Source organism: Thermobia domestica, chromosome 7 (genome assembly GCF_964235325.1).
Source record: "Thermobia domestica chromosome 7, izTheDome1.hap1.1, whole genome shotgun sequence".
Taxonomy (NCBI): domain Eukaryota; kingdom Metazoa; phylum Arthropoda; class Insecta; order Zygentoma; family Lepismatidae; genus Thermobia; species Thermobia domestica.
The window spans coordinates 30,844,216-30,856,410 of NC_137460.1; the positions used below are offsets into that span (position 1 = coordinate 30,844,216).

Genomic DNA, 12,195 nt, shown 5'->3' on the forward strand with positions numbered 1-12,195 from the left:
TTTTTCTTAATGAATTCATCCAATTATTCATCTAATTCACGCAACTTATGACGTGGCATCGGATAAGGTTGGGTTATACTCGGACTTAAATCATTCATTTTAATTTCATAAACAAAGTCTTTAACAGTTCCTAGTTCTTCATTTATAACGTCCTTATATTTGTCTAACACGTTCTCAACATATGGTATTAAATCGTCAAAAAAAATATTTTCATGAAGGTTTACTGTACCTGTATTTTCTTCCTCCGGATAAATATCATGGATGGTAGGATTGGAAATTGGTACTCCAGCTGGAACGTCTTGATACTGTTCACCTCCTCTAGCATCATGGTTCTGAATTACAGCGGAAGATCGCTGGCTAGTCCCTGGTTTCGGTTGCTGGGCTTTGGACTCCTCCTTATAAAAATTCCGCTTGGCCCTTCTGCGCTGGGTATGGAAACACTGCCGGGCTGACCGGCCGCTGTTCCGTGAATCAGCTGATCGAAGTTGACAAGTGGTTGACGGCTGAAACGTTCGCTGACTAGGTCTGGGTTTCCCCGCTTCCCCTGCGTCAAGATCGTGCGGCGACACAGAGTTCTGAGGACCAGACCTAAAGCGATAAATTTGTGGGCATAGATCACTGGATTCACAACTAGTTTGTTTCCATTCAGTTAATTTTACGGTTAAATTATTATCCGTAAAGTTCAACTCACGATTTCGAATGTTTATATTAACGTTATATTTTTGTATGAAATCAAGTCCCACTAGCAGTTTTAAAGATGGATGTTGAATCACCGAAAACCAGTTAACAAACTTAACACCATTTATAAAGTATACTAGTTCCACTTGTTTCGAGATTTTAATAGGTTCAGAATTCATGGCTGAGAGGGTAAAGTTCACTACTCTAGTTTTTGGACGGCACCTACGTTCAATCCTGGCCAACACTTGTTCTTCAACTAAGAACAGACTACTTCCAGAGTCAATAATACAGGGATATAGTTCTCGACAAAGCGAAACAGGCATTTGTAATAAGGAGGGAGGTTGTTCCTCACTAACATATTATGTTTTCTCTCCACGAATATTTATTTTATTATAACGACACATTTTCAAAAAATGATTATTAAGACCACATGAATTACATTTACTGAAATTATTCCTCTGCCTATTTTTCTCATTAACAGAACCAAGGGGCTTTACATTCTGATTTTGCTTTTGTGTAATAAATTTATAATCCAACCGGTAACGCCGATTCATTTCGTAACTTTCTGCAAATGCAACTAATTCCTTCTCAGTATGGGGAACTTGAGTAATTAACATTAAATCCCTTATTTCAGGTGGTACAAGGTTAGCAATAGTTTTAGTTAATTCATCTTCCGACATTTTCATATCAAAAATGAATACGCTTAATTTTTCCTTAATAAAATCTACCAGAGATTCCTCTACTTGCCTTATTCTATACAACGTTATTTTCAAGAATTCCATTTTAACTAGCGGAGTAACAAATCTTTCTAGAAATGCAACTATAATTCTTTCCCAGTCAGTGGTGATATTTAATAACCGCTGCATTTCCTTGAATGCTGGGCCTGTACATTTACTCAAAGAGGCTACTAACAAGGCTTCTATACAAGTATCGAGTTGGGCTTGTAACAAGTCAAATTTTAATAGAAATTTACATACGTCAAAGCCATTACTTCCATCTATTTCAGGTAACTTACTAACTTGCTTTTCTATAGCTTTATACATGTTATCATCCAGTAGCTTATCGAAATTACGTTTTATTGCTGGTCTAACAGCCGGCTTTGACACGCGATGTGGAGGAAGAACAACACCTGCGAACTCAAGCGAGGAATTTTCATCGTTTACTCGCCCGTGTCCGCAAGCATTCACTCTTTCCCCTTTGCCAAGGTCAACTAAGAGAGAATTACCTTTGCCATTCTCACCCGTTGAAAAACACTCAAGAAGGTTTTGTGACATCTTTTTTCCAGGTTTAAATCCAAAAGCTATAATTTCTAATACTAAGCCTAAATACCTTCTCGCTATTTTCACTTATTATTATTCTTTCAATTAATGACTTGCCATTCATTCGTATTTTCGTTCTCAGGTTCAATTCCAAAATAATATACATATACCTTTCTTTCTAGCCCAAGTCTTAATATTTCCAGGTAGTAAGCAAAGGTAACTAATTATAATATGCAGCAATCATGTCAAAGGAACAAGTACACTGCATTTTTCGAGTGGTTGCGGAAAACAGACTTGGTGAAAGGTTATTTAAACAGTTTTAAAATAGAAGGAATCAGTTTCAACAGAGACATACAAGTTATTATAACAAATAACTTCAAAGAATAACATATAAATTTAACAATGAGAAAACCGATTCCTGGTAAAATTGCTCCGCAATCGCGGTTTAATGTCGTTCTAAGTAATTTAACTTTCTTTGACAAATTCATTCAAAGTCCATTAATTTCTGTTCAATTTAGAGGTTATTATGTTCAATGTAATTCCAAATATTTTACCAAATCTAATGTTATTAATTACATGCACTATAGATCTAATAGGAGACGGGGCCATTCCCAAGTGGGTGACCAATACTCACCTTAAAGTTGACCAAAAATATGGAAGAATAAAAAAAGAGATTTAAATTTAGAATTTGTGAAAATTAATCACTCACTTACAATGCTCCCGTTTCCTTATACAAACCACTGATACACTTCGTTTAACTTCTCATAATCACGACACTATTTCGAAACAATTTCACTACCACAAAATTTTACATGTTGACTTCGTGTATTACCTTTGCTTACTACATGGTTCGATAGGTCAATTTCTACCACGAAACTTAGTAGGTGGTAGCACATGAACTATTCGCAATGTTCACCAATGTTTCCATCTCTTAATAGGAATCACAATCGCTGACCTTTCTTTTCATTATGCTTCACTAGAAGAATTAAAATGTAAGTTACAAATTGAGTCCTTAGTTGGTTTTCACCACTACAAATATATTGAAAAGTTTGAATATTTTTCCACCATAGAGGATATATGTCTTTTCCAGGAAATTTTATAGTTTGATTTGAAAAGAATTTTCGTTTGAATATCTTTGTTAGTGGTATTCAATATTTACTATATTAAATATATGAATGGTTGAATATACTGTTCTAGGTTATTAAATCAGTTTTCCTATACTTTTATGGATTTACAAAATACTTGTTTCAAATAGCATCAAAATATAGATGTAAATTCTCTCATTTCCTAGTTTGTTCTAAAACAATCAGCATTCTGATTTAGCATTGAGTGATTTTCTGCGTTGTCATTAATATCAATATCATTTTATACGTTTCAAATGATGTACAATAAATCTTTTGAAAGTTCTTTCTTCTAGTTAGCTAATAAGAAAAACACGTACACTTTCGTTCGAAACATCTGAGAATATAACATACTCTGGCAAAGAAATTTTGATATTTAGGCTTAAGAGAATGGTCGAGATTTCTCCATGATTCCCATTCATCTGATTTTATTCGACCTACGAATTAATTAAAGTATAAACGAATTCAGGCAAATCTAGGTGCTTTGTCCTTTTTCTGAAGCAAGACCGTTTTCATATTTGCACTATAAATTTCATTTAAGCATCATCCAAAGGCCTTTGCCACATTTTCTAATAAAAAATATTAAATACTTGTTCGTATTAGTAAAATTGTATTGCATTCAAGATTATCAAATAAGCTATTAGTGTTATTACAAATTTAGTCGGTTATTTAACGTCTGTTAAAAAAGATAATTGCTTTAGGATGTCATTTCGTCAATTTTCTTTCGTAAGAGCAAGTATTACCTCCTATCCTTTCTTATCGATTTAAAATTTAAAACTACTTCCACATTGCAAAACAGGATACTTCTATCCCAGCAGTTCTATGCCAATAAATAATAATACCACACACGATGCTTTTAATAGAGAATAGTCTATATATTATAGTATTTAATTAAGTAAACATAAGCATTAAGAAAACTTGAATGGAATTTTTGCAATAGATGTAGTAAGATTTAGTTGCCATAGAGTTTATTACTCACTGTAGAAATTATATTCATTAAAATTTAATACTTTTACGGCCTGATGCGGAGTCGGTCTGACGCGTGATTAAAAGCGTACTAAAGAGTTCGACTAACATACGTTTCCTGCAGTAGTCACGCCTTTAGTATGAAGGTAATCGTATATCAGGACGACTCTGCTAAGGCGGTTAGAATTTATCCAACTAACCTTTAGAAGGTTGCGTTTTATGTATATATTTATTACTTTTAAAGAGATCGACATGTAAATGCTAAATATAAAAATCCATGTGGATAAAAAATCTTCCAGCTTTACGTCCCACATTTATGCCAGGTGGGCTAAATGAGAAAGTGATTATATTAAATTAAATACTGGAAAGAACGGGAGAACTGTGAGAAACTCCATGCACACAGTTTGTTCACCACAAAGCCCAGTTGGATCGAGCTCGAAGAATTCATTTAAGCTCTTTCGTAGTCGCCAAGAACGGGAATGCGTTACTTCGGTTCTTCATTTTATGGTACGTTAATCTTTGTGGTCATGATGTATCATCTCATTAAGAACCTCATGTTTTCGTATAAGATTACATCTTGTTAATTATTAGTATGGAGAAGAATTGTATTTATGAATCATTGGATGAAGTAACGATAAATTTCTAATTACGCCACATGTTTAGGAGTGATAATTTAATAATGTGGTGACAGAAAACTTATGTCCATCTGCGAAATTGAACGAGTGGGCGAGATACGCAAATCTACACTGAAATTCATGTGAGATAGAAACAAGATAGTGATAGTAGGGCAACTATGCAATGCAGGTTCATGCTGTCCATTTTCGGCTCGGAATGTTCATTTTTGATCACCAGAACGTCTTTACAAGTTGTTCATTGTTCCCTCATACTGTAAATCAGGCCAACCAGCAGGTTCTGTTGTAATACAACTTACTATTGCACAAGCAGCAGTCCGAAGTCAATGAAAATCCCTGGTGGTAGATTTCGGGATGAACGCAGATGTTCAAGGCCGTTCCAGACGTGTTTAATCGAAATAATTCGGCGATATCTTTATACACGTTATGATCGCGTGTTTTAGATACTTTTCTGAGTTTGCCGTGTGTTGGCAGCCATTATCATTATTAAAAACCTAGAGCCATATGCGCATATTGTTGCACGATAACACTCCAACAGACACTTTGTTAACAACTCTCTCATGAAGAACAACTTTCTCTCACGAAGAACAATTTTCTCCAAGCTGTCGGCAACATACACGTCGATATGCGGGAAAGAGCTAAACGAAACTTGAGAGTTAAAGCAGTGTATTGAGAATAATCGAAGGCGTCTGTCTCATAACATCTTTAAAATACTGTGAACATAAAGTTTAAATGTTTCACTCGATGCTGTTCAAAGAATTAACACGTTCAGCCCGATATCTGACAGTAATAAAGAAAGTATGCTTTTTGAAATGCCGACGTGCGCCACCGGTTGTGCATGCTATTCCTTAATTCCTGACGTGCGCCACTGGAGGTACACGATCTTTTGCTAACTATCTTTTCTAACTGCGTTACTTTATTTATTTGATATTGTAAAACGTGTCAAATACATATAACTACATTACTCTTTTTCTTTTTTTAAACTAAACTTCTAATAAGAATATTGCTTTGCCCCAATTGTAGAAAAGAAAACTGTGAGTACCAAACATAATAGTAACAATTTGATTTAATGACACGGAGTTTCAACGCTGCCAAACTGAATACTGTAAACCTTCGAAGAAAATGAAGGTAGTAATATGAACAATAATAATTCTATTAAAGAAAATATACATTCATAAAAAAGTCGCTTCACGCAGGAGGGACTGCGTATATCATTGCAAAATTATTAATAATTAAATTACTTTAAATATTAAATAAGCGAAAAGTGTTTCGAAGTCCAAATTATTGTGAATAAAACAAATATTCCGATGATCTCCACTTTTATTTCAGTGTAGTTTGAGTATAATGCACGATAATATTTCCATATTACATTAATAATTAAGAATTAGCATGATCTTATGACATTTTTCACAATTTTAGATATAGCAAAACAATTATGAACTTTAAGTGGCCATCGTTATTGCAGTCTATTTGTGAGATGATTCACTGTAATAAATATATATATGTTTTTAGGTGACCCGCCTAAAATATATTAAAAATAGTCAATTGTTTTCACTAAATCTCGGAGTTACATATCTGAGACTCATCTCGGTCTATCTTTAAATTTTTAAGACATTTTTTTAAAAATATTTTTGAACCTAAATCAACGTAAAGATCTCCCCGTAAATCTAAAAAAAAAAAATGATTTGTTCATTAACTGCAAATATTTCTGTTTTTTGGTGTATGTTGTATGTAATTAAAATACAACATATTTACTGCTCATGCCTATTAATAAATAAGAATATATAGATTTTTCTTTCTTTCAGTTATCCGTATTGTGGGTTTGAGAGCAATTCTAATTTCTTAAAATTTTCTGCTACTGTTCTAAAACATCCAAAAGGAAGTACTGATGAAGTAGTTAATGAAGTTCCTTCAACCGAAGAACAACTTAAAAGACGCATTAAACAAAACACAAGTTGTGAGCAAACAGATGCAAAAGTTGATAAATACAATATTCCCATTAAATCCTTTAAGTCGGAAAGTTTCCTCAAATCTTATATCCACAGTGAAAACACACATTTTCATTGTAATGAATGTGACAAACGATACTTGACGAAAACGAATTTAATTCTTCATGTAAAGCATGAACACTTCGTTGAGAAACGTTTTAAATGTGAATACTGTTCAAAACAGTTTTCGTCTAGAATTCAATTTCGAAACCATTGTTTGTACCATAAAAAAGTAAGATCGTATAATTGCAATGATTGTGGAAAATCCTTCGTTTATAAAGCTCATTTGGAGAATCATTTAGTAGTACACACTAAAGAAAAGAAATATCAGTGTGAAGAATGTGGAGCAAAATTTACCGAGCAGGGGAGTTTGAAAAGACACAGAATTGTTCACACAGGAAAGAAACCATTTGAATGCGAAATTTGTGGGGTAAAATTTGCACAATATAATAACTGTTACGTGCACATGAAAAGACATGTCTCTCACAAAAGATACAAGTGCAACAAATGTGGTAAATCATTTAAATTGCAGAGTGATCTTAATTCTCACTCCAAGATACATACTGAACAAAAAACTTTAAATTGTGAATTTTGCGCCAAAATTTTCAGTAATAGAACCAATTTAGCGAACCATATAAAGCGCCATCTCAAAGATACATCTTATACTTGTACTGAGTGCAATAAAATTTTCTATGAGAAAGGCGAACTGAAAGTTCACATACGTATTCATACAGGGTTACGACCATATAAGTGCCTTTATTGTTCGAAGACATTCATACAGTCAGCAGCGCGGCAGCAGCACCATAAAATCCATAAGGGGGAGAAAACTTTTGAATGTGATACGTGTGGGAAAAGATTCACACAAAAAGGTTCTCTCAAAAATCATATGTCCGTACATGCCAAACAGAAAGCTTTTGAGTGTAAAAAATGTAGCAAAAGATACACCAGACAATATGGTCTTTCAGAACATATGAAAACTCATAGAGAAAAACAATTTTAAGTGGAAGAAGTTAATTCGTATATACATAGTCCGAAGTAGTCTTCGTATATAAATATAGCCAATGTACAGGGCGATGGCTTAGAGAAGAAAAAAAAATGATTGTAGGTGAAACACACACAGGAAAGAGAATTTTTGCAGTGTGTTCATCATTTCTTCACCTGATATAACACAAATTATCACTTCACCTCAAATATTTTGGTACAGTTCATTGCGATTGATTGTAATTTCTCATAATGTAATTCTTATGGAATGATTATAAGTCTGTAAGACTGTATGTTATAGTCTCTTGTTACGCTATTTGTTCGTATCTTTACAACACAAAGCAGTATTTATTGGACTCTGCTTGAATCTCCAAACGTTCTATGATGAAGTACTGAATTCTGAGAAATAACATTCATGGTTCTTTTCTAATACATATTTGTGCAAGACGTACATTTCGCCGCTATCTAACGTGTGAAATTAAATTTAGTGCCGAGAGACAACGCGCTACGATTTTTCTACTAGGGCCGGAAGCTACAGCAGAGTTAAGGAAAGAACATGTTTCTATAATAGACATTCCTAAATGAAGTGGCAGTAATGACACTCAAGATTAAGAAATATCAATGAATCCAACATGTCTTTAAATATGCATTTTTAGTACTATATACTTAAATTTATATTTGTTCATTGTGTTTCCTAGAAGAAGAGGGAAGATAATATTTTTGACAACAAGACGATACAACATGAGTTGGTAAAATGCGACTTGAAAAGTTCAAATTTCATGCAACACATTAATTAATGCATCTAAATCCAACAGTGTAATAACTCTTTAACAAGTGCTATTTGAATCTAATAAGCGATAGAAATATAAATTTTAACACTTAAAGACCCATGGACAACTATAGTTGCCCTCTTGTTACGAGGCGTTCAGTCCCGGAGACAACTTTAGTTGCCGTGCACCCATCAAGGCCAGCTCCCGCACTTCAGCACGCAGTTGACGAAAGAAGCCAGCAGCTTCATACAGCTAGTCCCTTCTGTTTACTATTCACTAATATTTATCACCTTCATGCCTACAGGTCACGTACTGCGTAGATTTATATGAAATGCTGTGTCAAATGTATATACCCCAAAAAGATATGAGTACTCAGAAGAAAAAAAAACATGTAGTTATTTTTTCTCCTGTTTTATAAGTCAGTGGAAGTGTGTGTGGTTGTTTCGACATCCTTCTTGTAATTTGCTTAGGCTTCACTTCCCCTTTTTAGTTGAGCTTCTGGCGATGAATACCACCGCAACAAGTCGTGGTTCTTATGATAGTGGCGTATTTTCGCCCGGAGAAATTACGGAAATAATAGATGATAGCGACTCCCATGCTTTTGAAACGGACGATGAATCGAATGTTTAGACATTGCTACAATATTAGAATAACTAGAATCTTCCGACAGTGACACGAAAACAACACTCAATGCTGTTCTTAGCACTAGTTCTCAACCATCGCGCCGCGCTTCTAAACGTCCTCACACCTAACATGTCACCAAAAGGGACAGGAGGGGGCGGAGTGACATATTGTAATACGTAGTGTATATTTAAACTTATTTATATTTAGTTGTATGGTCGTTTGCAATTTACTCGAAATTATCGGACAATATGTCTTTCGATTGGATTTCCAACATACAAAAAATATTCCTTAAAGCTTGCAACACTCTGTATTCAACGGTAACAATGCTAAGTGCATTACTGTTTTTCTGTTATATTAGTACATCTTTATTCGATTGAATCTGAAAGTTTCATTCACTTCAAAAGGGTAGTTTCTGAGTAACAAAATTTTAAAAATACATTTAAAATGGCTGGGATCCAAGCGTTTCTACATTTAAATCCCCTCCGGTTCTAACTTTACTCTGTAATGAAAAGCATGGAAATAAGAACGAAGAACACAAGCAAAACTCAAACGCTCGATTCGGTACTCTTTTAAATCAGAGTTCTAATATTTGTTACAAATGAATCACATCGGCATATACAATTTGATGATTAATTTTGTTTCCTTCATTTAAAATGTTCAGTTTGAGGATGTACACAAGGTTTAAAACGTAGTTAAGTGCAATCGAAGAAAAGAAATAACATTCAAACAAAGTTGAAACAAAACTATTTTTAACAATATAGCTGTGTTTGACTTTTGATGTGGGAACATGTCAATATTTGTATATGTATTTTTCATGTTCAGTATTTTTTGAAAATTTTATACATGTATGTAGTGACTAGATAAGATCAAAATGTAAGTGACAAATTGAGTCCTTAGATATTTTTCATCAATACTAATACATTGAAAAGTTTTAATATTTTTCCACCATAGAAGATATATGTCTTTTCCAGGAAATTTTGTAGTTGAATTTGAAAAGAATTTAGTTCGAATATCTTTGTTTGTGGTATTAAAATAACATATCTAATAAGGACATGTAATTTTTGTTTAAAAAAACAACGCACATTTCTCCCTAACCTTCAGTTACTATAAAGGTGTTACTTAAAATTTGTACAATACTGTAGATATTTTAATTTTTGCACTTTCTTTTTCTATAATATATTATACGAGGTTCACTACGAAAGTTTTGAGATACGCATTGTTGTGGAACAGTATTAGAATTCCAACAATTGTTTTCCGTAGTGGTATCCAGAGCGAAGAAGCGATGCAAGTTTCAACTCGCCTCGCTTATCGGCGTGGCCGTACCGCCTTCGTTGGATTACTTGTTTGTTGATGTGAGCAGTATTCGGCTGTGTAGAATGGAGCTCGAAAGGTGACATTTTGGGGCAATGATCCTTAACGATTTCAAAAGTGGTTCAAACGAGACACAAAGCCTTGACCGTTTGCAGGGCGCATTTGGGGACCCTGCTCCTTTCCGTGCTAGAATTTTTCGGTGGTTTGGTGAACTCAGAAGAGGCCGGATATCGCTTAAAGATGAAGAGAGAGCTGGATGTCCAGCAACACTTGTGTCAGATGGAAACATGCCGCTGTGGAACAAATGATTGGAGAAAATCCTCGAACAACTTTAAAGGACATTGAATCTACAGTGAATATTGGATAGCCAGCAGTAACAAAAAGTTTTCATTATCATCTTCGGCTCAGAAAGGTTTCATCTCGTTGGGTGCCTCACATCTTCACTGAACAGCAGAAGCGCATGCGTGTGGAATGGTGTGAAGAAATGCTTGCAAGATTTGATGGAGGCAATTCTTGACGCGTCTCGGACATTGTTACTGGTGATGAGGCTTGGATATATCAATTTGAACCTGACAATAAACGCCAGTCTACATTTTGGATCTTTCCAGACGAAAATTCACCCAGGAAAGTAAAGCGACCGCGAAGTGTGGGGAAAAAGATGGTCGCAACTTTCTTCTCCAATTCTAGCCATGTTGCAACTGTTCCACTTAAAGAACAAAGGACTGTTACTGCTCAGTGGTACACCACTGTTTGCCCAACAAAAGTATTATAGAAGCTTCGGGAAGGGCGTCCAAGAACTAGATTGCGTGGGATCATGACAACGCGTCCGCACACACGGCCATCATAATTCAGTTTTTAGAATCTACGGAGATCAAACTTATGACTCATCCGTCGTATAGCCCTGACCTGGCCTCGTGCGATGTTTTTTCCGTTCCCCAGGGTCAAAAATTGCATGCGTGGGAAGATATTTTGCAGCCCTGAAGAAGCTGTACGAGAATGAACTTTCAACATTTGAAGAAAAAGACTGAAAAAGACTGGCTTCCAAAAGTGGTTTTCGAGGATGCAAAAGTGTGTACAGTGTAATGGTGAATACTTTGAGAAAATGTAATGGTTAAATTGATTTTAACCCTTTTGGGGGTATTTTTAGACTTTCAGTCAAGCAGCTACTGCATCGTCACTATTTATCCTAGGATAATGGTTCATACCTCATTCTCTTCAGAATGGAGCTGACTTTCAAATGGTATCACTTGCATGCTCATACCTTATAACAGGAGAGGGAAAAATGATGTCAAAGAGAAAATATCGGGGGTAAATTTTTTTCACACTTTGGGTCCCACTGGAGCGGCCCTGTGTAAACGTAGAGATCTCAAAAAACCTGATAGATAGTACTTGGTATACTAAATGTTCGTGCCAAATTTCAAGTTTCCATCTTGAATACTAAAGGCGGGAGAAATTTTATCACGAATTCCCACAATGCCCCAAAATTACCGCAAAACACCATGATCTCAGGTAAAAAATTTCCTGAGACATCTCTATTTACTCTAGGACTATAATCCGCCAATCATTTTCTTCAGAATAGAACTGCCTTTCAGGCGGTACCATTTACGTATCTCCATCATGTATCTAAGGCGGGAAAATTCCCGAAAAAAGTGATTTTTTGGTCTAAATATCCCTTTTACAACTTTTTAGCTCCTCTGGACCCCCCTGTTTTAACGCAGAAATCTAATAAAAATCTTAAATACTACTCGGTGGACTGAATGTTTGTGCACAATTTCAATCTTCTAGGTGCAAAAATAAGCTCGTCAAAAAAGGTACCGAAAATGTCCCATATGCCCCTATACAGAAGTATATTTTGATAAATATTC

At 34.9% G+C, this 12,195-nt stretch overlaps 1 protein-coding gene across 5 annotated transcripts in view; it reads left to right on the forward strand.

Annotated features, from left to right (window-relative positions):
- Positions 1 to 10,142, forward strand: part of LOC145689972 (uncharacterized) — a 61,209-nt gene extending 51,067 nt beyond the window's left edge. For 4 of the 5 annotated variants that reach the window (XM_081764383.1, XM_081764382.1, XM_081764380.1 and 1 more), the window contains one exon: positions 6,462 to 10,142. In XM_081764383.1, coding sequence (XP_081620509.1) covers positions 6,462 to 7,644 — 1,183 coding nt within the window. In that variant the 3' untranslated portion in view covers positions 7,645 to 10,142. The remainder of the gene's footprint in view (positions 1 to 6,461) is intronic. The other variant, XM_081764379.1, reaches the window with a different exon arrangement.
- The last annotated feature ends 2,053 nt before the right edge of the window (positions 10,143 to 12,195 follow it).